This window comes from Aspergillus novofumigatus, assembly GCF_002847465.1.
Source record: "Aspergillus novofumigatus IBT 16806 chromosome Unknown P174scaffold_5, whole genome shotgun sequence".
Classification (NCBI taxonomy): domain Eukaryota; kingdom Fungi; phylum Ascomycota; class Eurotiomycetes; order Eurotiales; family Aspergillaceae; genus Aspergillus; species Aspergillus novofumigatus.
This window is the reverse complement of record NW_020194278.1, coordinates 1,262,654-1,289,295: the sequence shown is the minus strand read 5'-3', so window position 1 is coordinate 1,289,295 and position 26,642 is coordinate 1,262,654. Positions and strand designations below refer to the sequence as shown.

General features: G+C 49.9%; 8 protein-coding genes across 8 annotated transcripts; 2 read left to right on the top strand and 6 right to left on the bottom strand.

Moving 5' to 3' along the window:
* Positions 1-26: 26 nt before the first annotated feature.
* Positions 27-1,342, bottom strand: P174DRAFT_408537 (3-demethylubiquinone-9 3-methyltransferase). The gene is made up of 2 exons (XM_024824175.1): positions 1,245-1,342; positions 27-1,193 (listed from the first exon to the last, which is right to left on the bottom strand). The coding sequence occupies exon 2, from the start codon at positions 1,098-1,100 to the stop codon at positions 72-74; it is 1,029 nt and encodes a 342-aa protein (XP_024681333.1). The 5' UTR covers positions 1,101-1,193; positions 1,245-1,342; the 3' UTR covers positions 27-71.
* Positions 1,343-7,294: 5,952 nt separating this feature from the next.
* P174DRAFT_421782 (putative C2H2 finger domain protein) lies at positions 7,295-8,751 on the top strand (the record flags this gene model as incomplete). The annotated part of the gene is made up of 3 exons (XM_024824984.1): positions 7,295-7,703; positions 7,765-7,904; positions 7,966-8,751. 3 exons carry the CDS (start codon positions 7,295-7,297, stop codon positions 8,749-8,751), a joined length of 1,335 nt encoding a protein of 444 aa, XP_024681332.1.
* Positions 8,752-9,194: 443 nt separating this feature from the next.
* P174DRAFT_442605 (RMD1 family protein) lies at positions 9,195-12,168 on the bottom strand. The gene is made up of 5 exons (XM_024827617.1): positions 11,803-12,168; positions 11,675-11,723; positions 10,182-11,609; positions 9,903-10,088; positions 9,195-9,835 (listed from the first exon to the last, which is right to left on the bottom strand). Exons 1-5 carry the CDS (start codon positions 11,851-11,853, stop codon positions 9,612-9,614), a joined length of 1,938 nt encoding a protein of 645 aa, XP_024681331.1. The 5' UTR covers positions 11,854-12,168; the 3' UTR covers positions 9,195-9,611.
* Positions 12,169-12,222: 54 nt separating this feature from the next.
* P174DRAFT_442604 (uncharacterized protein) lies at positions 12,223-12,580 on the bottom strand. The gene has a single exon (XM_024827616.1). It carries the CDS (start codon positions 12,560-12,562, stop codon positions 12,341-12,343), a length of 222 nt encoding a protein of 73 aa, XP_024681330.1. The 5' UTR covers positions 12,563-12,580; the 3' UTR covers positions 12,223-12,340.
* A 64-nt stretch (positions 12,581-12,644) lies between these two features.
* On the top strand, positions 12,645-13,177 carry P174DRAFT_209152 (uncharacterized protein). The gene has a single exon (XM_024821339.1). It carries the CDS (start codon positions 12,826-12,828, stop codon positions 13,117-13,119), a length of 294 nt encoding a protein of 97 aa, XP_024681329.1. The 5' UTR covers positions 12,645-12,825; the 3' UTR covers positions 13,120-13,177.
* A 58-nt stretch (positions 13,178-13,235) lies between these two features.
* On the bottom strand, positions 13,236-15,398 carry P174DRAFT_421780 (uncharacterized protein; the record flags this gene model as incomplete). The annotated part of the gene is made up of 1 exon (XM_024824983.1): positions 13,236-15,398. The coding sequence occupies one exon, from the start codon at positions 15,396-15,398 to the stop codon at positions 13,236-13,238; it is 2,163 nt and encodes a 720-aa protein (XP_024681328.1).
* A 5,883-nt stretch (positions 15,399-21,281) lies between these two features.
* Positions 21,282-22,905, bottom strand: P174DRAFT_461259 (putative aspartate aminotransferase; the record flags this gene model as incomplete). Its single annotated transcript, XM_024829977.1, has 6 exons — positions 21,282-21,383; positions 21,436-21,495; positions 21,550-21,861; positions 21,900-22,540; positions 22,643-22,721; positions 22,786-22,905. 6 exons carry the CDS (start codon positions 22,903-22,905, stop codon positions 21,282-21,284), a joined length of 1,314 nt encoding a protein of 437 aa, XP_024681327.1.
* Positions 22,906-24,215: 1,310 nt separating this feature from the next.
* Positions 24,216-26,441, bottom strand: P174DRAFT_442600 (U4/U6-U5 snRNP complex subunit SNU66). The gene has a single exon (XM_024827615.1). It carries the CDS (start codon positions 26,349-26,351, stop codon positions 24,330-24,332), a length of 2,022 nt encoding a protein of 673 aa, XP_024681326.1. The 5' UTR covers positions 26,352-26,441; the 3' UTR covers positions 24,216-24,329.
* Positions 26,442-26,642: the final 201 nt, after the last annotated feature.

Genomic DNA, 26,642 nt, shown 5'->3' with positions numbered 1-26,642 from the left:
TCCGTTGCCATGTCTGATCTCTAAACCAGGTCTATACATAATATACAAGTAGCAGTACAAGAAACCCCAGCTCAGTACCCACCCTTCCGCACAGCCCAGAAGTAGTTGCCCCAACTCTCCGACCCGGGAACCATCTTCCACCCCAAGCCAGGGAAATACATGACCCCCGTACATTTCCACTCCATGCCCTGTAGCGCCTCACTGCCCGCACGCGCCGCAGCCCCATCCGAACTTCTCATCAACCCCTCCTGCATCCATCCCTCCAGCTCGTCCGGATTCACAAACTTGCTCCATTCATGCGTTCCGCGGGGCACGACGCCAATCGGCCACGGCGCCTCGGCAATCACCTGATTCACCAACCACGAGGGCAGTGTGCGCGCGATCGTTGACCCGATCAGCCAGCCGCCTGGTCTGACGAGACGCAGGCAGTCTGTTAGGAATGCCAGGGGCGAGGAACCCGCGCTTGAGTCGACATGCTCGAGGACCTCGAAGAGGGTCACGACGTCGAATTTCCTGTCTGCTTCGGCCTCCGCCTCCGTCGCTGTCTCGGTGGCGGAGGTGGTGCTAGGAGTATCCTGGCGGAGGACCTCCGCGACGAGGTCCTCGAGCGTGCGGTTCTGGTAGCTGAAGCGGCCGGTGCTGAGGTGGGAATCTACGTTCGGGTCGAGGCGGGCGTGGTCGCGCGCGATCTTGATGAGGGTTGGGGAGGGGTCGATGGCTGTGATTGAGGCGGCGCGGGTGGGGGTTGTCGGGGACGAAGGGGAGATGGGGATCGTGCGGGCGAGGGACTCGGCGAAGATGCCGCCGCCGCAGCCGATGTCGAGGTAGCGGAGGGTGTTAGTGGTGGCCGCGGCGGGTGTGGTTTGACGAGGCGGGGGCAGGGACTCGGCCAGGCAGGAGGCGATGAAGTCGTGGCGGAGGGGGTTCATGAGATGGAGGATGCGCGAGGGGCCGACGGGATCCCACCAGCTGCTGGCGAGGGCGGAGAAATGCGAGAGTTCATTTGCGGAGACGGAGGAGGTGGAATGAGCGCGGGGAGTGTCGAGGCGGCGGAGGAGGGGGGCGAGCGAGCGAAACGGAGTTGTCCGGAGAGAGTTCATCTTGATCTAAGTCGAGGATTGGTCGATACGCGCTTTGGTATTTCTCTGCGATGGATCAATGCGCGTGCGCTTGTCTATGGCTGGGGAGGTTGTCTGGGACAAACGTGTTAGCGTAAGGCCTGTGAAGCAATCGGAGTCACAAACATTGAGTCGCCGCAGCTGAATTGTGGTCTTGGCATTCCTTAGAATCCTATAGCAAGCTGGTTCTATTCATCGCTGCTCTGGTCCATAGGGGTTGTGAATTCAAAATCAGTGCTCCTGCTATGATGAAGCATGTTCCAATTCCGCGGTGGTTGTAAAGAACGACAAACATGCCAAGCTTTTGACAGCAGACTGTACATCTATCCAGTCTTGGAGTTTTGACGATTGTTCTAGCAGTGCTCTTTACATGGATGGTTTTGTTCTATCTTCCTCTGCGTATTCATTATTTCTTCTATAGCGATCTTGAACAAGAGCTTCTTTCTAGTGGGAGTGGAGCCGGAACCAAATGTGTAGGAGCAGTAGCAGTAGGTATATATATACTTGTCTCTTTCTGCATTTCCTCCTTCGAACGTAATCGATAGCTCTGGCAGCTACGGCAGACTATGCCTTGGGATATTGCTCACTGCTTCGGGTTCCTTTATCAGAATGAACTACAGCTGAGTTCTGCTCCATACGGTTATTCAAACTTCCAATATATATCTCAGCTAGGTGGTCGGGTGTCCAATGTGCACATACAACGCCAACAATATCGTAATAACATCCGTAGATCCCATGATGAGACTGAAATACAGATGGAGTACAATCTCTCAGTATCCCCCTCACAGCTGAAGACCAGACCGTACAGCCAACCTGGCATCATGCTCCTATGGAGACCTCTGGTACGATCGACAAGTCCATGACAAAAGTACACCCAAGCCAAGGCCACAAAGACATGCAGACTACAGAATATGGAAAAAGGGGCAAGACTAGACTACAAGTCAAGACTCAAGAGTGAGACAAGATCGCGGCAAATGGACATCATCATAACCCGAACAGGAAATACGCCAGAACGTTCTTAATTTGTCGTGCAGCAGTGCAAGGGCTGGTGGATCCTCCTGGGGAGACAGAAAAATTCTACGCGTCTTCCAGAAGTCTTCCTTTTCTGATTTAATAATATCCTCTGGTTCAGTAGCATGGTTTATGGAGCGAGGGTACGACTCGTCATATATCCACCTACTAACCAAGTCTGTCGTAGGAATAAGCCGCCTGTGCGACTAAGCTTGGGTGATGGGTGGGTTCACTTGTTGATTTAGGGATGGTATCACTAACGAGTACCTTACGGAGTATGAACTATGGATATCAGTACTCCTATTCAATGAACCATCTACCAAGCAGTGCTGACTGCTGACGAGGGAGTATCTAGGCACCTGGTCTCGTTCACCTTCCCTTTCCCCCTGTGCTATCCGTTATTGAGCGAGGTTCTAGTCTTATCAGGTGCTCTCAATCTGGCATCTTCGCCGTTGGACGGTGAGGGAGAATCGCAGGATGCCCGGTGTGGCTTGCCGCGACTGCGTACAGTTCAGGCTGGTGGAAGACTACATGATTACTGCTGCTGTATCACGCTTTTGTACGGAGTACTTGGATGTTGTGTGTTGCGTTGTGTTGTGTTGCTATGGAGTACTGCATCTATGAACTTGAACAATGTATATGCTTGCAGACCTGCAATGATGGTCAAGGCACAATCTACCGGTGTACAAAGTAGCGCAACAGCTCATGTGTACCTACTGAACAGAGAGTGACGAGGATGTGAGAATATCGATAATAAGCAGAAAGGGGAGACGATCCCGTCCATGGAAGTTTTCTAGAACATTACGCAGTCGGTGCTAGTGTAGGAGTGGCTTGAGAATTTATGCCTAGCGTGATAGCATGTCTCATGTTATGGTGATCGATATTATTATGATATTCTTACAAATTAGTCTACTACTAACTAGTGTAGAGAAAACACACAGACCCATTTTAATTATTTTAGTGCGTGTATCAGCCACCACAAGCGGGTGGGTTCTCCCCTTTCCTCGTAGCCTTGTTCTGGTAGTAAGCTACGGATTCCTACGGAGAGGCACGGCTTGAAAGTTGGGTAACCTGAAACCATCTCAAACATCGAGGCGTTGGTGGGCTAAGCAATTTGCCCAATGAGAATCTTAGGAGTCACTTGCCGTCGGTGGTATTCAGATATCGAGAAGCAGGCAATGCTCTTTAGGAGAATCCTGAACGTCATGAATGGGATCACTGGATCATGGGGTGTCAACAATAGACTTCCCGGCTACTTTCGGCTCCGAATAACCTGTACGGTACAAAGTATAAACTGAGTCGCTGTTGACGATCAGACGAGTCAAAGATGGTTCTATCCCCTACAAGGCAAGACGACAAGGAGAAGGGAAAACGATCCGCGTCATGGGGCTGATGGTATGTTGACGGAGATCACCACCACAGACTTCTGCAGCACTTAAATAGCGCTGTGATAACTAGGGGAAGTATACGAAAGAGAGTGGTATTAAATCTGTAGTGCTTGAGAATAGAGGTTCAGACCTCCTAGAACCTTACTCGCAGGATTGCAGGTGGCTGCGATGGATGCAGAAATGAGCAATCAGAACAGGGAAAGATAAAGAGAACAAATGCTTCCATTGTGGTCCCGAATACCTTCTAGAAGGATTTCGGAAGCCCGGTCTGGTCTTGGCGTTTAACCGCGTGGCCCCTTGTCTGTCTGACTCCTGACTCCTTAGTCCTACAAAGCACTGAAGTCAAGTACTCCCTAGTCTCCGTACTAAAGTAGGCTCTGAAGTTGATGTGATAGTGGAGAGTCAATTTGGACAGTTCACCAATCATCAGTTCTGCTTAGGGGAGAATGACCAAGGCATTGGCATTATTATTATTATTGTACCGTCAATACGGATGGTCCATGCACTAAGACACATAGTCTCGGTTTAGTGTCTCCAGCCAGCACTAGCCGACTAGTAAGTAATGAGTTAGTAACAGAACTAGGCGAAACTAGCCCATACTGCTCCCCTTCGTGTATGAGCCACATATTCCAAGCCATCGACTCAGTAGGTGAAGTCCCCGGCTTCATGCTGAAGTTGGTGAAGTCTGTGATGCCCCAGTAAGCATGCAGTCCGACGTGACATGCAGATTGATCAGTAAACGGACCGGGGAAGTAAATCCGCTGTTCTGCGGAAAGCAAAGACTCGTCAGTCCTGGAGTAGACAGATACTACGTAGGACTCACTATTACTCCGCGGCCTAGAGACACAGGTTGCATTGTTACCCAATTAGTCCCTGTGCCCGCCATACACAATTCGAAACTTTCTAGAAGGAAATTAACTTTCCCACCGTTGCTGTTCGCTAATCTGACCCCATGCGCGATTATAATTTTGGCTGAAGGGGTTAAACAATGGTGAGATTGTGACCCTTGGAGGCTTCGACTGGGGTTACTCTGTCAGGCCCGTCCTATGAAGACGACGCTCGTTGCTGATCGCTCACTAGCCAAGCCAGAGGTCAGCAGCATCGCGCCTTGAATTTTGAGCAAGGGCCTCCCTGTTAACAAATGAGCACTGTCCCTATTTTTCTTAGTCTCCTGAATATCAGAACATTTCGTCAGCCTTGTGTAATTGATCCTCACTGATTGCCGGCAACGAGAAGCGGAGTAAACTAGTACGTCTGCACTTGTAAGGTTCCATGTGTCGCACGATGGCGAGTAATCTATCTTGCAGTAGGGGAGTGATAACGCGGCCGGAAAGTGTTTTGCAAGTCCCAAAATAGTGATCGTATCTGGCCGTATTATCCACTTGCTTGCCATTGATTTCTCCTTTTTCTTCCTGCAGGTCAGCCTTGCAGAATGATGAATGTCTTAGGAGATTCCGGGGTAGCCAGTAGGAAAGCAAGCTCCTCAGGGGGCCATGGCCATGTACTGGTTCGTCTCGGTTCCTGAATCAAAAAAGGGTCATAATCGAAAGCACCGGCCCTGTTGCGTCATGAACCTTGAAGGCCCATCCCCTAACCTTATGGGGAGTCTAGATAGGAGATTTGATAACCTAGGAGGGTTGGAGAAACACCCCATCCACAGAGCAATCAACGAGCCACGAGGTTGAAATCTTGAGGCATCACAGGAGGGCCAGAACAGGCACCAGGGATCATCTTGTGTATCGTCTTTAGTCTTCACCCATCACTCGTTATTCCTTACTCGTCGTACAGATCGGCACCAGTCTGGATACGGTCTCCACCACCAGAGCCGAATCTCGCACGGCCAAGGGGACGGGGAAGGCCATGTTGTGGAGCCGAGGGAAAATGATGGTGACCTTCTGCTGCCGCCAGCTTCTTTTCGGGGGCCCTGTTCAATGTTCAAACAGTTCAAGTGTTCAACCGGAGCCACTTAGGCCACTTGGGGGGCGGCACTCTAGTGGAAACGTGCTGATACCAGTAGTAGTGTCCGTAGACTAGTTAGGCTGCTCAGTCCTGAACCAGTAGTAGGTCAGTAAACTAATAAATAATAATAACCCATGAAAATAAATGATTTGTTATTGAAATAAAACGCCCGCTGAATACTTGCTAATAATAATCGTCGCAATTAAAAGGCACGTACTAGATAAATGGTTAAATAAATAAAAAAAAAAAAAAAAGGGCTGTACGGTAGTGGTATGGTGGAAGAACGTGTTTCTGGAAGCCTTCCATCATAACTTAAGTAGGTACTCGATCTCCGGCAGTCGTCCCTTTATTATTGCTGTTGCTTGGTACCACTGTCATCATCATCGTCAAAATCTTTTTGTCATATTTCCTTCTCTTCACTGTCCATCATCCATCGAAGCGTCAACACACCTTTGTCCCGCCCGACCAACGGTGACTGTTTCCCACACGGAAGACGAGCGTCCCAATCGACATCATCTTGAACCCGCGGAACTTTTTTCTGGTCGCAGTTGTTTTTCCCTCCCTCGGCCTCTAGTTTCCATCCAAGCCACCGCTCACGACCTATCCATCCGCGGTCAGCTTCAGCACAGGATCTTCTCTTCCATTCTCCTCTTCACTGGGTACGGATCCTTTGTCGCTGGTTGCTCGACTTGCTTTTCCTCTCGCGGAGTCTGCTTATCCCGTACGTTCTCCCCCTCGTTGTTTCGCCGGGGCTCTACATGGTCCCCGCTATCTCGTTTGCCTCGTTTGTGATATGAGACTCTTTGCTCAGCCGCTCGACTCGCTCTTGGAGCGCTTGAGATCGCTTGACGCATAGGAAGTCGTTCAGTTTGGATATAACGGTTGAAAGCTATGAACATTCCGCGGACATTGATTCCACTGTCTATACTTTGTGTAGATTCAGAGACTCAGTTCTTTGGAATGCTCAACAAACAGTGTTTTGCAACCGCTTTTTCGCAGCTGTCTGGTGCTCTCGGAGTGCATATAGTTACTATGGATTTCATGAATGCTCAACCTGCTAACAGTACACTCTCAGAGATTAGTGACTTCCCGCCTCGCATTACGAACATACCCGGTATTCAGGTCCTCGAATCCCTCCTCACTTGAGACGCGCTCGGAACCCAGTACAATCAGTCTGTCGCTGGAAAGTCACTCGCATCCTCCTAATCTCTACCGATACCGATCCGAGTAGGCCGGGCGACACAGCGAGAAGCGCGCAGCATTCTGAAATTTCGTACAGATTCACAAAGTTTGGAACCCCTGGTTTGTCGGCTCTGCGGGTATTCGCGATTTCCTCGTATTTGCAGATCTCCGAGGGGGCTTGAACCAGTGTCTCAGTCTTCCCTGGATCCATTCAGTCAGGGCTCGCGATTTGCGAAGGACGTTCAACATCGTGAGAATACCAGGCAGCTCAGGAGGACCGGTGAGTGCCCCTTGAACCTCCTTTTTATTGCCACGTTCGAAATGCGTTAGCTATTTGCCCTTGTTCATCTAGCTGAATTCAGCGCAATCCTTTCCCGGTTCTTTGCGTTCACTTTACTAACGGATATCTTGGTAAATCAGCGCGCAAACCGAGTTTGAAACGATTTTCAGTCACAACATAACGGCAGCACGGAAGCCACTCACTACGTTTACTCTAGCTGGTCAACATATCCGCGCCTCTTCAGAGTCAGCAAAAGCCGTAGAGACAATTCTGCGGCTGCTCCTCGAGAAATTTTAGAACAGGACATTTTCAAGTGTCCTTGACCGCCGTTTCTCAGCTCGTAGCTGGGTCGGGTCATGGACATCACAACTATTTTGAACAGAAAAGGGTCTACTGCCGCTATCGCAGCAGAAGCTCAATTTCAACAGCAGTTTGTGCACCACAACCTGGATCCTTCCTCATCGCCCAAGATGAAGCCTGAGCCTGGAGTGTCGGAAGCTTCCGATCAACAGGTCTTGTCTTATCCTTCGCACGCTCCGCTGAACCCTATGCCCAACATGGCCCAAGACATGCGGTATCCGCCTCATGGACAACCCAATAGTGGAATGCCAGTTCTGCAGAATCCTTACGTCCCTGGAGCTTACACCGGCAGTGCTCAAATTCCCAGTAGTGCAACGCCCCAAAGGGCCGATCCTCCGCCGAAGACCTTTCACTGCTCGACTTGTGGCAAGGGGTTCGCTCGGCGTAGTGACCTCGCTAGACATGGTAAGATTTCCACGGGAATACATGCGAGAAGTAAAACATCGAGCCACTGACCACATTCTAGAACGAATCCACACAGGGATAAGACCGCACGCTTGCGATTGGCCCGGCTGTGGGAAGCAATTCATTCAACGTTCGGCTTTGACTGTGCACTCTCGTGTTCATACTGGAGAGAAGCCCCATATGTGTGAGAGATGCGGCAAGGTATGCAGACATACTCTGTTCTGTAGCTGAAAACCATTTACTGACTCGAATATATTGGCAGCCTTTCAGCGATTCGTCTTCCTTGGCCAGACACCGCAGAATCCATTCTGGAAAACGGCCGTACAAGTGTCCATATGCGAACTGTCAGAAGACGTTCACTCGTCGCACTACCTTGACGCGTCATCAGAATCATCACACGGGAACCATTGAGGAGGCTGCCGCAGAGACGGAAGCCAACCTGAGACAGAACAAAGAGAGAGCAAGGGCACCTGGCGATGGGGTTTTCTCCGAGCACGCCTCCATTCACTCGACGCCTTCCCCTGCGCACCATCCTGTGTCCATTCCGCCTCCCGGCGACCTACCACCTCTGAACATGCCTCGTTCTGCTGGCGACTACTACATGGGGAACGGATCTATCCCTCCTCACGTTCGGGGGGATTTCTCGCAGGCCAGCCCTCGCTCCTCGCCAACAGCCACGTCGCCGTCTCTCTCGAGCTTCAGCAGTGCGCCACACCAACGACCATCTATGACATCGCACCCTTCTGGATACGCTCCCCCTCAGCCGCTTGAGCCGCCTGCTAATAGTGATCACCGGCCCAACAGTGTCAGCGGGAGTCCGCACATGACGAGTCTGGGCTGGGCCTCTCCGTCTCACGGTAGCATTCCGTCTCCGGGGTCTGTGAATGATTTCAACTATCCTGAGCCAAGTGGTCCAGCTTATCCCAGCTCCATGCCTCCGCACATGTACTTTCCCAACTCGACCATTAGGCGGCCAACGAGCACTGAGCCTGAGAACTACGAACTGAAGCCGAGATTGGGGGATAACGGGTGGTCGACTCCCGTGTAATGCGAGAATTCCCGCATTTGACAGTAGTCGTCTACCCGCATTTGGTTCGATCTTATCGAATCAATTCCTTGCTGAGCAACGAAATGGCTCTTACGCACGGAATATCCGATTTTCCTTTTGTCACTTGTCCCCGTCCGGCTTTTCCCCCTTGTATCCCTAGCAGAAGCTAAATGGCGCTGCATCATCTTTTTACCCGCCCCCTTTTGTCTTGTTTTTGTTCCTATCCCCTCATCATCATAATCATGCTTTTGCCCTTGCGGACTTATTTTCTTTCTGTTCACGGTTACTTTGCATTGATAAGGCCTTGCATAAGCGCGCTGGGAGGAGTCCGGACTAGCTCTGATTTGTGTTCTCTATTCGTTTCTTTCTGTTTAATGTGTGACACGACCAGGATGAAGCATTAATAGAGAGCTGGATGGCTCATGGCTAGGTAGGCCGGGGTTCGGGAATTCGGGTATCTGTTTTCTATCTGTGGTTGTCATCGACATTGGTGATCACCTTGCGTGCTTTCAATCCCCTTGCATCCCCTATACCTAATTTTGTCTGTGTTGCTGATACATTATTCCCCCTATCGCTTGTCTCGTTTTTACCCCTCGAATTTCCTTTGTACCTTTTCCTTTGTCAAAGAATCAACACAGGAACCTTGTAAATGAGAATTACAAAACTGTATGTATGATAGAAGCATATTAAATATCGAAGGCTGCTGGATGGCTTTTGAGAGATGGAGATATAATAACAAGATCCTGGGCGCCTTAATAAATCATAGCAGTCAGTGCGGAGAAATCGAATATATGGATGTTGGCCACGGCGTCATGGAAAACCTGCATAATGCTGACTCAGGCAAATTAGAAACGAGACGACTAGGAGTAATGCGCCCCAAGCCCAGTTGCATTCATGTCAAATACACCCTGCGCAGGACACGAGCAGGTAGCCGGATTCGAAGCGCGAGAGAAAAGCATGGCGCCGAAGGAAGTGGAAGAGGCGTTCTTTTCGCGGGCCGAGAGCAGGCCGAAGCGGAGGAAGACCTCAAAGGTTGTAACGACGATGGAGATAAGGATGAGGACGATAATGATCCAGGTTTGATCTAGTTTAGCCGATTAGTGTGAGTGTGAAAGTCAGTCAGATGGGTTAAGCAGTGGAAAGAGACGCACGGGATGTTCTGTTATCGGCGATCGAGTCGGAGAGGATCTCTGCGAGGTCGAGGAATACTCGGCATCGTTCGTTGAGGACTTGGATCCGGGGTTTGATCTCGAGGTATTCGCGGACGGCGTTATAGAGCGGGTAGAGGGTTGGTTCGCTCTCCCAGAAGAAGTTGGGTACGTCGAGCATGTTGGATGCTATTACAGAGTGTGCTTGTTAGTCTGGCCGGGAATGATGTGGTTTGGTTGAGGAAAAGAGCTGGTGTTGAGGTACTACTGGGATGGACTTACAGAGGTTGACTTCTACGCGGCTTTTGAAAAGCTTGCCTAGGATACGGAAGACTTCTTCGCGCTTCATGCCCAGATTGCCTGTCATGGCGAGTCTGCGCGGGACGTCCTTCGCCTCGGCCATTTGGCGCGCCATGACTTCTTCAAAGAAGCAGAGCTTGGTGCTTTGCGCGATGCCGTGGCTGATGGCTAGTTTGATCATGTGGTCGCCGCTGCGCAGGGTGATCATGTCGTTGAATACCCGAGGCCGTGAAATTTCGGTCGAGTATTCGAAGTGAAATTCTTCTGTTTCAAAGTCCTCCTCATCCAAGGGCATGGTTGCCAGTGGTATGCGGGATCCTGTAGTAGAGGAGTTTGCAAACGCCAGATCGGCTAGGAGATCCTTTTCTTGCCTCTCTGTCAGGTTCCAGAAAACCACTACGCCGTAGCTGAAAACAAACATCTCTGCGACATCGTACGGTAGGCCTGCGGGCGCTGTTGAGGCAGGAGATCCTTGGGCTGGCCGATGACCAGGGACTGAGACTCTGCTGCTATCCCTCACCGTATCGCTGTCAGAATGATGTAAGTCCTCGTCGAACTTGTTGATCAATGTGCCATCGAGCACCAATGATTCGCTAACATCGTGCAATGAACTATGTCTTTGATGGTGACCCCCGACAGAATGCTCCTCTGCTTCCATGACATAGTCATCATGATGGTCGCGAAGCTCGTTCCTCTCAATCTCCTCATCCAAAAGAGATTTGCCTCCAGGTTTCTTCACCATCGGACTGCTTCGCACCCGATAGCCCTCAAGACCAGGTAACAGCGGTAAATGGTACGCCGTATACAGACAATCATCGTACAGCTTAGTCCGTCCGCCATGCTTGTCCTTGACAAATGCCGCCAACGAACTCATCTTGTAAGCTTGCGCCGTGCAATAAGCAGTAACACGCGCCAGCTTTTCTGCACGACGGGCCTTGGGTAGCCGCTCTGCGTAGGTTTTGGCCTTTTCCGGGGCGACTTTGCGTCGACGCAGCAGCTCTTCCTCGGCCAGCAAAGGAGCAATGTCATTATCGACGCCGAAATCACCCCCAAGCCTCTTTTGTGTCAACAGTCTCTGTCGCAAAGAATCGGGATCCAGATTCCTCTCCTTGGCCAGTCTCTGCACGAACTCCTCGTCCACCTCGTCTTCTTCCTCCTCCTCATTCAGATCCCCCTCCACTCCCTCCGCTTCCGGTAAAAGGACGAGCTTCTCGCTGACTTTTGTCGTGCGCGGAGGTAAACGCGGTTGCGCCGCAAGTCGCCCCATCGTTGCTGCGGTGTTGACCAGCCGACTTCCGCTTCCAATAGGACCAGAGCCACCTGCACTACTTCCCGCACCGATCAATCCGCCAGCTGCAGACGCTAGACGAGAGCGTGGCCGTGGTTGTGTCGTGGTCGGGGTGGACCACGCTGTTGCATGGAGGGAACGTCGGAAGCGTATTGAAGGACATTATCGACGGTGATAAAGCGTGTACCAGGGGCACGACGAACAGGTTGAGGTTGCTGCTCGCGCGAGTCCGTGACCTATTACTCCGTGTAATCCCGTAATTAGCATGCCGTATAGGATAGGAAGAACCTAATATGCGATGAAAGGAAAGCTCACCAGCACGTGGGGGCTCCTCTGGCCGGGGACTCCTCCACGGGCAGGAGACATGATCAAAGCAATTTGCCGTTAATTTTCTGTCGTGATATCAACTGCAATGCCCAAAGGCCACCTTGATCGTGTTCCCTCGAATATGAGTGCACTGGCAGGTCCAGGTAGTGCCTCAGGTTCTGGTCTCCGATTGCAGCGAGTCTTCTCCGAGACTAATCGAAACTCGGGCAAAAAGGGAGATTTAAATCAACATATCCACAATCTCAGCAATCTCAGAGCAGGCAACCAATATCCGCACCATACTCTTCATTCATATAGTGACAAGATTAAAAGCAAACGAACCAGCCAATCACTCAAGGTAGTTGATGCTCAAACTCCGACCTTCATTCAAAGCTTCACCTAACCTCGCCCACCGCCTATTGAACAAAATGGCCCTAAGCCTTATTCAGACCGGCTTAACAAAGAATGACGTCGTCCAGCCCGTACCTTGGTGCACCTTACCAAAATTACCGTATTGAAACGTCGTAAATATTACCTAGCAGTACAGTCATATACCAATCCCGAACTTTCGGCCAGCCACGTGCGCTACAGTGGAGCTAGGCCCAGTGTAGCTTAGTGGACTGGCTCTAGGTTGATCCGGGGTAATAGTAAGTTCCATGTTTCTCGTATTGGAATGGGACTTAAGAGGCTGGGCTGGGCTCAAAGGGCCGTGAAAGGGGTCATGTGAAGTAGAGATGGCGTGGGACAATTTTTCAATTGAGAGAGCCATGAAAGACACGGTGATGAGGGCATTGATTTGAAAGCGGAAGAAAACTAATGAATCTGACGAGCATTGATGGAAAGGCTAGAGGGAGGGGTAACAATGGAAGGATTCCTGAATAACCCGTAATTGGCAGTCCCCGAATTGGGACCGAAACGGATTAGATGCAGTAGTCTGAAGCCACAAAAAAGTCCAATTACTTCGGTGCATTTGGTGTTGAGTAGGGAGCAAAAGAAGAGGCCAGGAACCACCAAGAAAATAGCATCAGAAAAATGGCCGAGAACCTTTTTACATCTGGAATAACTTCATACTTCTATTTGATTTTTCTAACAATAGTCATAGTATTGAAGGCCCGCGCCTTGCAGGATACTCCTTGCGTGACAGCAATCCTCTTTTGTCTCAATTACATGCATATGCTTTTGCAGCACGATATGATAGGCCTCAGAAATGCAAATATACAAAAAAACGAAAATAAAAAGCAGAGGCCTGGGAAAGGAAGTATTATCACAAACGCCTTGAAGCATGGTCAAAAAAAGCTTGCTTCACTATGCTTCCATATGCAATAAGCTGTATGAAGATTAAAGGCATGCAGAAAATGGCATCTCAAATGTCAGGCACCTGTATCTGACTTGAGTAACAATGTCGAATCAATATGCAAAGGACATCGAATGGCTCCGGGCCTTTAGAGACCATCCCGGAGTCGTCCGTGCTCGTCCCAGATTTCCTTCTTCATTCGTTGTAGACGAATATGCTGTCGTTGTAAACGCTCCAACTCCGCCCGCGGTGGGTCTGGATGCGAAGCCATGGAATCATGTAGTGCACGATACTTGGCATAGTACTGCTTGAATTTCTGCGACTTCTCTCGTAATTGCTGGCGCAGTATCTCACGGCTGAGAGGCGGCGACGCGCTCCCAGTGCTGCCACTCGAAGTACTGACTGCCCGCCTCCGCTTGTGCTCTAGGTTGCCGGTCGTGCGGCCTGTTGTCTTGGACTGAATTGCAGATGGTCGGTCTGTCTCTGCCTTGCGCTTCAAAGGATTCACAGTCTCTGTTGTCTTGGTAACTCCGTTGGTCTTGATCGCTCCAGTCGACTGTGTGACCTTGTTCGGTTTTGATAACTGCGTGATAAGAGGAGAGGACGAGGAACTAGAGGTATTGTTTTGACTCGAAGAACGACTGCGACTTTGGGCATCCGATGCATTGGCCGGGGGAGAGGATCCGAGAGGCGACGGTTTTTGAGGTGATCTCTGGTTCGGTGCTCGGTTGGACGGCGGCCTCTTCGCAGCGACAGACTTGGTGGCATTCTGAGAGGTCGATTCGGCTTTGGAAGGCGGGGCCTCGGACTGATTCACCCTGGGCGTCGACGCACGGGAGGGATCTCCGACTTTGCTCGGCGCAGTCTGTTTGGGTTTAGGCTGGACCTTTGATTGCTCTGGCTTCGCCTTCTCTGGTGCTGGTGCACGCACCAGTGCATCCGGCATGTCTGTGTCATCTTCGTCCGATTCCTGAACAAATTCTGCTGATTTGAATTTGCCGTCCGTCTTCGATGCTGGTTTCCGCTCCGCCTTCTTGGTGACCCGTCCCGTCAGCGTGCTATTCGTGGAAGTCTTGCTCTTGGTAGGATTTGTTCGTTTTGTAGAAGAATCTTTGTCATTGGCCCGTTTCTTTGGAACTGGCGCGCCAGATTTGGGAGCTGGCTTTGGAGTCGGGCCATTGGCACTGACCCTATCAGTCTCGTGACCGGTCGTATATCCATCCTTTCCATTATCGTCAGATGCATGCACTTGAATTTTTGGAGTAAGGGCCTTTTTGATGGGCCCTGTCCGCAGGTCCAATCGCGACAAGCACTTGCCCTTGCCGCGTTCTTCTTTGGGGAGCAACATTTGCCAGAGTTTATCCGAGCGCGATATCCGCATCCGATCAAATGCCGATATGGCATTTTCGATAGCTTCTTGCCGCTCCTCCTGGGAAGGGTATGGGAAATTCCATACGTCCAGTTCTTTGTAAGTCTTGTCCCTAAGATCGAACTTTTCAGGGTCAATCCGGTTTTCGATGCCATATTTCCGAGCCAGAGCTGAGCAGTCTTCAAGGGACGATCGCGTTTGGCGTGCGAGAAATTTGGCAGAGACAGCACGCACGGCGAGAAGATGAATGAAAGGTACCTTGAGGGCATCGAGCCGAACACGGTCCTTGTTATGGGAGGAGGGTGCGGATGTCGGAGTGAGCGGCGGTATTGGTGCTGGAGAGCGAGACACGCCAAGGGCTGGGCTCGAGGATAAGGAGCGGTTGGCGGTATTCTTGAGGAGACGTTCTTTCTCTATTTCCACTTTCGTTGTCGGCTTTCGAGCCAGGATGGCAGCTTCTCTACCGGTGCTGGACCTAAGATCACCCGCTCGCAGAGCTTTGACTTCATCAATGCTCGTAATCATGTGTGTTTTCTTTGATTCCTTCCCTCTTTCGAAAGCATTTAGGCTCTGCTCAAGGTTCGCCAAAGCCTGATCAGTGGCCGCGGTGGCCTCTTTGGCCCGTTGAACCTCTAACCTGTGACTCAGAACGCCTGCGAAGTATAGGTTCTCTTTGTCGGTGGAGCTAGCGGCGTAGACCTCGGATCGGTGAATTTCGGGTGCGGAGTGAAATTGCTGCGTTTTGGAGCCGTAGTACAGGGTCGGGTGTTTGCCTAATCGAATTCGAGCAGTTTGATCTTTCCGTAAGCTCTGTATGAGTTCATCGAGAGTACTCTGAGCCAAATTCAGTCGCATGATCTGAGGCGGTTTGGCAGTGGCATTGTCTCCGGGGTTGTCTCTTAGTAGAGACAACCCAGTTTCGGGAACGTCAAGAGCAGACATGAGGAATAGTCAGAAAGTAAACTGATGTACGAAGGGCCGATACGTCCAAACTTCGGAGGCAGGAGAGGGATTGGTAGGGTGAGCGGTTGCGAGATCCGGAACAGAGGCGGACGGCAGCGTGGAAGCTGCAGGTTAGCGGCCGAATGCAACAAAGGACGAGGTAAGACGATACGCCATAGATCAAAGCGACGATTGACAATGGAGAGGAAAAAGGGGAATTTGCATGTCAGAGAACAAAGAGCAATCGAGAGTCACCAAAACCCATGGCAGAGGGAAGGGTTGGTGGTGAGGTTGTAGTAGAGGTGAGAGCGGAAGGAAGGGAAAGAGAGAGAGAGTGGAGGGAGGAGAGACCGATGAGATGGGACGATGCCAAATGAGCCAGGCTGAGCAATGAGTGTTTAGTTAGTTAATTAGGCGGACTTGAAGCGGAGGACAAAAGCGACGAAGAGGAAAAGAGCGAGGAGAAACACAGTCAATGAGTGGGGAGAGCAAGCGGTATCACTCAGGGTACCCTTTCTGGGCCAAGTTCGAGCCCGGATGATAGTGTCAGGCCCGCTGAAGGTTGTTAACCCAATCATTCAGAGGAATAGGTATTGAATGATGATGGAGTCCATAAAGCTAGGTAATTATCATACCTAATAAGCATGATACCTCGATTATTATTAATTAGTAGAACAGTCTGACTTCTACCTACTATCTAGTGTATTTTTTTATTTTCTTTCTCCTGCTAAGTACGGGGGGAGTATTTAGGTTCTCTTCAATATTCTCTTTAGCCACCACAGCAATGGGCTTTGCGTCGTATGGAAACAAAGGTGTGGCAAGTCAGGGCCGGGCAACAAAGTCATCATCACGAGCATTAGAGACAATGACTCCCATTGGATGCCTGTGTTACTCAGATTTCCCTGGGCCGCATTGATCCTAAGGTACAGAAGCAGGTGGGCAGAGGTAGGTACATAACATACAAAACCTGTTGGAAAGATAATCAGAAGGGCAGACGCATGGGAACCGATAGTACCTTTGGTCTGATGATAGTAAAAGAGAAAAATGGGCACTATAAGCTAGTCATGATTGGTGTACTCTACAGGACTCGTTCAGAGATGTTTAAACGGATGGTAGGGCAGTTTGGGTAGGTAGGATTGTTGGGTCAGCCTGGAGGTTTACATTTAGATTGCTGTACAGAGGATAATCTGCGTAAGGTACATACGCCATGGTATGTAATTTTACCTCGGTTTAACTTAGGTAAGGTACCTATTTGGTGTTCTTGAGTAGTAAATATTGATAGCCAATTATTATGGACACCTCGAACAGTTTCTGCTTTCATTTCGTGGTATAAAGTTATCCCTTTCAATTCTCCACAGTACCTATACTCCATTGACTTGAATCTCTTCCTTGATTTTGTTTCTATTTTTGTCCGTTTTCTTTTGTCAGCGTCAAAGTGGCTTTGACACCTTGAAACAATGCGTATGAGGTAAAAGGTACCTACCTTACGTTAATCTGTATTGAGTATGGATACGGAATACCATTCCAAACAGCGTAAAGCCGGGCTGAATAATTACGGATGACGGAACTGCTTGTCTGGACAACTCTACGGACGCTATCTTACGCCATGGCCATGCCCACTTGTGGCCCCCACCACAACCAGGATCACTGGGACCACTGGGTGACAAGAATGGATCCACCATCTACTCCAAATCCTCCAGTAACAATCATTTATGCATCCATCGGTCCTTGATGGATCATTCTGTTCGTCTCTCATTGATTCCTATTACCATAGACTGCGAAGGATCTGGTAATGAGTAATTGAGTAGATAGAGAAGATAGTCTACGCTCTTCACTCCATTCTTCCAGAATTCTGGCAGGAGAGGGCAGTTTTCCGTATGCCGAGGAGAGAATACGAAGCGGAGTACAGGATAGGCAGGTACAGTATGGCCATGGACCGGTGACAATTTGACTTCCATCAATCACTCTCGGTAAAGTAATACAGATGCAGTTCGAGAGGGGAAATCAAGCAGAGAAAGTTTATTAAATGAGGCGATATTACCTGAAGAATTGTTGCATGATTCTGTCTTTGTATAATAGGAGTGCCAAACATCACTATTGTATCAACTTAAAGGATCCAAGGAGAAGTCATTCCAGGCTCTCTGGTCACTGCGAGAAACCAGGGAATCCTCTCTCCCTCTGATTGATTCTGGAGATGGAGAAGTTAAGCAATTACATCACTTTTGCTGCTGACAGTGAACTCCTGACCTCCGTGCGATTCCCGATTCTTCCTAGTTGAATACCGAAGGGTACAGCGATCAGCGTCGAAGGGCTGGTTCAGCTTGATGGTACTCCGTACTCCGTAGATCACCCGTCGTCCAGACCAACGGCGAGTCTCGATCGTTGCTCTCTCGGTCTCTCCCTGTTCCTCTTTCGCTCATCAGTAATACTTGATCATACTACAGATTGTTACTACTATCCGCGCGACATCACTTCCCCACAAGTCCAGGATAAGGTAATGGAATGCAAGGCAGCTCCGAGTATGTAGTTTGGTGAGCGTGCTTCGACAGCCACAAAAATGTGCTTTTGTTACCACTCAATTCTATGACTGCCAACAGAATATACGTAATTGGACCACGACGAAAATGTACATACATAAGGCAAGGTAGCGAGTATCAACCATATTGAAAATAATGATGATGTGCAATGATCCGATCCCCAATAGCCGGCCGGGATCTAACCGAAACAGACCAACCTGATGGTCGCTCTGCACTAGCAATTCCATTGGTTGGGAGGTGTTCCTTGACTTCCTGGTCGTCCTGCTTGTGATCACTACTGTCACAACCTTATGGTGGAACAACCACAGCTTCTGAGGTTGCGGAATTGTGTACTAATGGATATTATTATCTAGCGTACGAAGAAGGTACTTATGGTAGGTTGAAACGATCCACAATCGTTGGACGGGTCCGCCTTGTTAATTCCATGAAAGGGATGGGTGTATCTACCATCCTTACAATGAAGCGTTTGAGGCGCAACAACATTAGCTGCCAGATGGATTTCTTGCTTGACACTGGTAACCAAATTTCCGCAGCTGCATTTCTGATACCACTAGGTTCAACCTAGGTGTTGGAATGACTGTGACAGCGAAGCGGACACCCAGAAAGGGAAAGGCAGTGGAAGTTGGAAGTAGAGCTTAGTAAGCAGTACCTAGGACCTTGTAAGCTCACAGAGGATGGTCATGTAGTAGCAGAAGACGCAGCTTGTTTCTAGTTGCGATGATGGGAATTCAAAGCGCTGTAGGGCCAGTCTACCATAGGACCCTCTGTCTATTTTTCGCGCCAGTCAAGGAGGTTGGGAATTTGTCATGCCCATTAGACTACTCCTCCAGAATCTATCGGCAGGGAATGAGCTGGGGCCTCGAATCAGGTTTCTCCATGACAGCGCAGCGATCGCCTTACAAGGAGTAACTTCGGCCATAGCTACAGTCCAGAACTTGCTACATCTTTGGCACGCTTTCTCCAATGTGCCTTACCCTACGTAGCATAACAAACAGCGCTACTCTTCGTGTTATTCGTTTGCGCGACAGTCGTCCACGTGTTTCTCGGCCTCAATTTCCGCAGACACTTAGTTGGCCAGCGGAAAAAGCGTGCAAGGAAGAAAGGAAGTGACTCAGGAATGGACGAGGCCCGGGTTAGACAACTCAGCTCAGTTTTGCCACTGCGATATACTGAACTGTACGGTTGGACATAATCTCCTCGTAGATAGAGGGGTAGGCTACGTGATTCACAGAGAAAATCACAGGGGAATTTACCGCAGTCCGTGGACAATTTAGAGTACGTAGTGCAACCACGAATGTGGTATGTACCGACCACGAGCTAGTAAAGGCAGGCCCGGTCAAGTTTTATCGCTGAAGTGCAGGAGAACATCTGCTTCAATTCTTAAGGTAGTTTGTACTATATACCGTGACTGATTAGCTGGTTTGGTCATCTCATCTAGGTAGTCTACACCCTCAATAAGTGAGGTTATCTCTCTCTTCCAGAACTGATGGCTGGCTGGATGGTCGATCATTGGTGGGTCCTATGAGAATCAGGCACTCTGGGCAAAGTCGACACATCAAGATTGTTCCAGTAAAGAAGTACCTCTCTAGTCTACCTCTTGAATCTACTAGAGTAGACGGCAGAGTTCTATCACAAGTGCTGAATCTCATATCACCTAGGGCCATGACTTTCGACGTCTATAAAGGGAGAGCTAACATATATAGTGAGATATTTTTTCGTACACTACTCTACCTCTTATGGTTGATAGAATACCACCAGGAGTAAGAAGCCCCCTATGCTTGGAAGTAGGTCCACATTTGTACTCACTTCTGATTCAGGAAATTCCTTGTTCAAAAGGTGCCGGAAACCAAGTGGCCCTGAGGTCTCCATATCAGTGTATTCCGTCTCCTCCCATGAATAAACTATTTAGTTGCCCCTTTACCCCTGTTTCAACTCAATTCAATTCTCATGTGCTATCCAATAATTAACAAATTGAAGAATTCTCTGCTAGTTCCCTGGGAAGTTCGACAATTCAAGTTACTTCTAAAATTAACCACTACTTCGCTGTACTTTCTAAACCATAGCCGGGCCTGATCTGCAAGATTTCAAGACACCCAAGCCTCAGTGCTGTATGCGCCTCAGTATTCTATCCTCGCCTGGGAATAGATACCGTACTACTTTAGTAGCGCCATCCATAAATTACGCCCAACTAAGAACCCTAAGAAACATGAAATAATAAGCCACTAAGGCTAGACATCTTGGTGCCTAGGTAGAAGGTACTCGGTGGATATCGGGCAACTGAGAATGGCGCAGCCGCGCTACGCTCCAACTGCTCTGCTAGGAACATATTCCGGAGTAGTTCTTCTTTCGCAATCTCGACCTCTACCGAACAGAACAACCGTCACGGTGTCAGTCCAGATCTTAAAATGGCATTGCTGCTATCGCATCATGATGAATGGGCTCTGAGTGGTAACGATCCTTACCTACCTTACATGGCAATCACCCCCGTTATAGTGGACGGGTAAGATGTCATACCGACCTAAGATAAGGTACCTAGGTTAGCTCTTGCAGACTCGCGTAATTTACTTTGAGCTGAAATACCAATACGTACAAGGGCTACTAGATACACCTCATCCGACGGGCAAAATTCCTTTAGCAGTCCAGGAAGGCAGGTAGGCAGGCAAGGTGCTCCGTAGGGGCTGGGCTATAAGTACTGCTAGAGAGTAGCGCCCAGGTAACAAGCCGCAGGGCCATTGTCCAGAGTACCCTGTTTGGCATGTTCACTCCAAGGCAAATCGTTGGGCGAATCATATTTAAACGGCTCTCGCCATCACCGGAAAATGGGTACAATCTGTGCGAGTTGGTCGCACAGGCAAGTCATTGCATGCAGGAGTGTATGGTCATGGTGTACAGGGTGCTACAAGCACTGCGTGCACTATCACCACCTGGACAGCGATCGCGTTGGTCTGCGGACTCTACCTGTCATACATGGAGGTAGGTACGAAGTACGCCTGGAGCTCTGAGAGAATGTTTGGTGGCACAGGTCGAAAACTGGAGATAAAGGACGGAGCCAATTGCAACAGGGTTCTCAAGGTGATTTCAAATACTCTACGCTACCTAGCTCTTGAAGTGGGAACAACTTCAGAAGCATGCTTGTGCGACCTATTCTGTTGTTCGTTGGTAGTGCTAGCTCAGGGTCCTATACGCCGGGACCTGAACGAAAATGAACTCATCCAATTTAGACCTTCAAGACGAATCATGCTCAAGAATATGCTAATATAACAGACATGGATATCAGTACAATAGGGCTGGGCCCTGTAGGTTTTTGTATATCATTTTCACATACTCGGGTCGCCTAGCTCAACCTTTAACCGGTGACCTTGTAGATGGCCTCGGCCAGTCTCTTGACGTTGCCCGAGGTGATACCGGCGACCGAGATACGACCGTCCTTGGTGGCATAAACGGAGTGCTAAGGTCATGTCAGTGAGTTGGGTCAGTTTAGCGATCCCATGGGTGCTTACCTCCTTGGCCAGAACTTCCATCTGCTCGGGCTTCAGGCCAGTGTAGGCGAACATGCCAATCTATCACAAATCAGCATTGGTTCATCTTGCGAACATAAAGAACAGCTTTCTCACCTGGCTGGTAATGTGCGACCAGTCATGCTTGCTGCCAAGGTCCTCCAGGTTCTTCTTGAGGAGAGCACGCATCTCAATGATACGGTCGGCCATCCCCTTGACCTCGCCCAGCCACTGCTGGTTGAGCTCGGGGTCATTCATAATGGTAGACGCGACGCGAGCACCATGGACGGGAGGGTTGGAGTAAAAGGGACGGATGAGGATCTTGATCTGCGAGTCGACGCGCTTCTTCTCCTCGGCAGATTCACAGACGAGGGAGAAAGCACCAACACGTTCGCCGTAGAGACCCTGGTAGTTCAACATGGTCAGTCCCTGAACGGTTTTCATGAGGTCGAGCAGCCCGAGCTTACCATGTTCTTGGCGAAACTCTGGCACAGAGCAATGTTGTGACCCTCCTTGACGAAGTGTCTAGGGGCGAAAGCATCACGGTCCGCGTTACCACTGGCAAAGCCCTGGTAGGCCATATCGAAGAAAGCAAAGTGACCCTTCTCCTTCATGACGTCGCTAATCTGGCGCCACTGATCCTGGGTGGGATCGACACCGGTGGGATTATGAGCACAGGCGTGCAACAGAATGATGCTGTTGTTGGGAGCGGCCTTGATGTCAGCGATGAGGCCCTCGAAGTCAAGGCCAATAGTGTCCTTGTTGTAGTAACGGTAGGACGCGACCTCCATTCCGGAGTCCTTGAAGACGGCGGCATGGTTGGCCCAGCTAGGAGTGGGAAGGTAGATCTTCTTAGCGTGAGGGTAGAAGCGCTGCAGGAAAGCACCTCCGATTCTCAGGGCACCGGTACCGGAAATGGTCTGAGTGATGACAAGACGGTCCTCCTTGATGACGGCGGAGTCGCTGCCATAGGCCAGCTCCGCAGCAGCCTTGGTGAAGGAAGGAATACCAGTGATACCAGCGTATTCTTTGTCGAGACGCGAGGCAACGACCTTGTCTTCGGCAGCGCGAACCGAGGGCAGAACATATGGCTTGCCCTTGTCATCACCTATTCGTTCCGATTACAGAAAATCAGTCGTTGCACAAAACAATGGGCATCAATTAAGCCATTAAGAAAGCTTGAGCGATTCAATTCACGAATAGTACGTACGGTAAGCACCGACACCAAGGTTGATCTTCTCCTTGAAGGTATCGGCCTTGAATGCCTCAGTGATACCAAGGATAGCGTCCTGGAATCATGCCATTACGTTAACAATGACCCACAGAGCGACTTTCCGGACAATAGTGTATTACCGGAGGACCCTGAGGGACATTGGACCAGGCAGAGGCATGTCTGGCACCGATGACCACGGTGCGCATGCTCGCCTCACGCGAAGCAGCCTGGCGGCTGGCGACTCTGAGAGTGGACAACATTGCTGTGTGAAGGGCGCTAATTCAGAAATCTAAGATGTAGAACTAGAAGCTCAACAGGTCCTCGAGGGAAAAGCAGTGAAAGGATCACGGAGAAAAGTAGGAAAGAAGAAGGGAAAAAATGTCAAAAAGGACACCGATTGGAGATCAATCCTAAAAAGAGTCAAGAGCAGCAGATCCGAGTCGGAGACACAGCGCGTGAGTTTGTGTATTTTTTTGACTCATGTGAATAACCATAGGGAAATTCCGGGGAGAAAAGCGGCTGATTCGGATTGGTCACTTTCTCCGCATCGCGGTTAAATTGGGTCCTGCTTGAGGTACCTTACTTTGTTACCTAGGCCCTCCGGTACTGGTACATCCTGTTTGAAGGCATTGAGGGTCCTAAACATGACTACGAAGAGGTATAAACACGGCAGCCTAACTAGTCTTCATGAGAGTGTCTGATCGTCAAGTATTATTTTGTTGTTTGATCTACTCCGTTATTACTTGTACAAGGTACAAGGAAATCACGTGACTGGATTGATATCCTTGTTTCCAGACACCCGGCACCGAATGCTCCGTTATATATACCAAAACAGCAGTCTTGGATTTTCTCTGGTCAGCCGGAGATTTCGTAGATCTTTCTTACGTGAGACTATAAACGAAGCTGAGCCTTGATGACACTAGCAAAATAACAAATCTTGATATCGAAGTGCTTATAATAATGGTGATATTCATAAATCATGGTGCCATCTCCTCACCTCTATTCCCGGTGGCCGCCCTCCGGTGAACTGATTGAGCATGTCGGCCCACTGGCTGGAGCCTGAGGCACTGCTTGACTGGCTGGATCTGCCTGTGCTTCCCTCACGAGAATTGGGGTAAATAGAGTTGCTCGCCAGTTATCTGGACCTTACAGAAGCTGCAAGTTACAAGTACAACTGGTGTCTACTGATACTTGGTTTTGCGACATACTCCCGTGCGGGTGGAAAGATTTCCTTTTTCGGAACATACTTCATATTGCTCTTCCACAGCGTACGCAGGTCAGACCAGTCAATAGCTAGAAGAGCGAGGAGGACTGCCGAGCTGCTGGTCGATGGTCGGTTAAATTCCGCCCCAAACGCCAGACTGTCATTCGGGATGTTGCACTATTCCTGAGGGGATCCAGATCCATCCAGATAGGGCTGATACCCAAGTTGAGCTATGTATATTGCAAGCCCTACGTATTCAGGATTGTCTTCCAGTGACAATGTGGTACACCAACTTTCTTAAACACCTTAAATACAGTGAATCAATGAACTGTATGTTCAGAACGAGCAAATCATGGCGTACGAGGGATCATTTCGTCTTATAAGCTTCATGGTATATTCAGGTAGCCTATAGATGCCAAAACCATACATCATCATTAAGAATTGCATATGATACGAGAACGTGGGCGAGTATCCAAGAACTCATCCCAACCTCACACCAGCTTGACGGTTTTTCCGAGCGGTGGCTCCCATAGCATTGGTCATGCCAGTGTGTTGACTGCTGTCCAAAGCGCTCATGGCTTCGCGTTTCTTCTCCTCTTCAATCTTCTTCAACCGTTTCTCAGTCTTCATCCTGCCGCTGCCCTTGCCGTGGAACTGGTGACTAAGATGCTTGAAAGCTTCCTTTTGGTTCATTAAACGACCAAATTCGTCAACGTACTTGAGTTGTACGTCGGGCTTGTATTCCTTGTTGAAGACTTCCGCCATGTGTCGTGCATCTTGTTGGTCACGTTGCTTGTTCTCCCACCGCGCGTATTCTTCACGCTCGCGGGCCGACATCCGGTCGAGTTTACCGGAGGCTCGGTCGCGTTCACGCTGTTGCCGAGCTCGTTTCTCTGCCTCCGTTTCAAGGTGGGTCTTCTCGTGCAGGAAACGCTGACGAGCCCGCAGGAGCGTGTTGTGCTCAACAGCATCGGAGGGTTTGACCAGTCCGCGTTGCTTGAGCATATTCAATGTCGCACCGAGCCCTTGATCCAATGTAGTTTCTTCCTCCAGTCCGGTTCCGGAGATTTGCTGGAGCTGAGAATCTTCCCTCTTGATGCGTTCCTTGAGGTCCTCTTCATCTTCAATATCATTGTACGAACGCTCCATGTCCACGTCAGCGTCATCGTCGGCCGGTTCTTCCTTGATCCTCTCGACAGATCCTTCCTTGACACTCTCGGCAGGTGTCGTTGTTCGCCGTCTCTCGCGGCGCTCTGGAAGGATCGGCTTCTGTAGATTGGAAACGAATTCTGATGTCTCGTCTATGACCAAGCCAGGCTCTTCAGCCTCTTCATTTTCTGCCTCCATTGGTGTTTGCGATTCCTCTCTGAGCTGTCGTGCGATATCCTCGGGTCGCACTTTCTGCCGCTTTTTGAAAGCGGCCCTTCTCTGGCGTGTAAGAGAGGCTTGTAGATCGTCATCATCGACAAACGATACGTTCTCACTGCTCTCCCATTTTCGAGGAGCCGGCGCGGGCACTCCGTTGCTGGCATCGACTTCCATAGCCCCGTTCTGCGTCGACTCAGTTGTAGGAAATATATCGTCTTCATCAACCGGTCTCTGTCTGGTTGCCTTGACCTTCTTTTTCTTCGGCTTCTTGATCTTAATCTCGCTCACATCCATGTAATCAGAAACTGGAGCTGCCTCAATTGCACCAAGGTCGAGGCTGACAAGATTCTGCTTGAGTCTGTCCGATACCTCTTGTCGCTTAGCCTCTCGTTCTTCAACTGTAGACCCCTGAGCATCAAGCGTGAAGCGTTTCCGCTTCTTGCCTTCAATCTCTTCGTCATATTGCGCGAGTATGCCGATATTCTCTTCGGTGGGATCGTAGACAGGTTTCCGCTTTTTCAGTTCCAGCCTTTCCGCCACCTTCTCCTTTTCTCTCAGACTGACGTCCTCCAGCTCATCGCCCTCCTCCTCGTTCTCATCTATAGTCGTATCTTTGAGAGTAAGAACATGTTCTTCTCCTTCTTCGAACTCGCCAACCTCATGCCCAACCTTCAGCCCAGCCAGATCCGCCGTGGAGTATTCCGCAGCACGTTCACGTTCCTCTAGTTCTTGAGCGAGTTTGAGGGCGCGTTCCTTTTCGATCTTCTTCTGTCGCTTCTTCGCCTGCAGCAACCAGGTCTTCGTATCCATATCCACATCGCCAGACTCTCCTAGCGTAGGGCCTTCGAGCATACGAGCGCGCTGAGCAGCATCACGAGCCTTCTTGATCGCAGCATTTTTAGCCTCTCGTCTCTGCTTCGCCTCGGCCTCCTCTTGAAGTTTCTTCCAATTCTCCGAGGCAAGCGCTTGCCGCGACTCGAGGGTGCTGCCGGCGTCTTCTTCAGAGGCAGAGCCCTCTCTTGTTTCTTTAAACACCGGACCGGAGGTGGCGTCAGCACCAGGGACGGGGAGGGGTTTGAGCCCAAGGGCAACTCGGATTTTGTTATTCTGCTCAATAGAAAGAGCGTCCGCCATCTTGGGCGATTTAGAATCACGTTGTATCAGAGTCGGCCAGGAAGTGTGTTGGGGATGTCAGGTCTCGCAGACTGCCATGGATGGTCGGCTTGACTGTTGATAGATTGCCTCCGACACTCCAACCCAACCGCAGGCCTTTAGTTCCATTGTCATTACATAATCACATCCAGTCTCTGTAAGGCTTAGCGCGGCAAAATCTTAGCGCGCACTTGGCGCCAACATAAAAAGCCAGGATTTTTTTCTCGACCTCTCTTCTCTTTTTCTCTTTTTCCTCACCAATTGAACAAACAC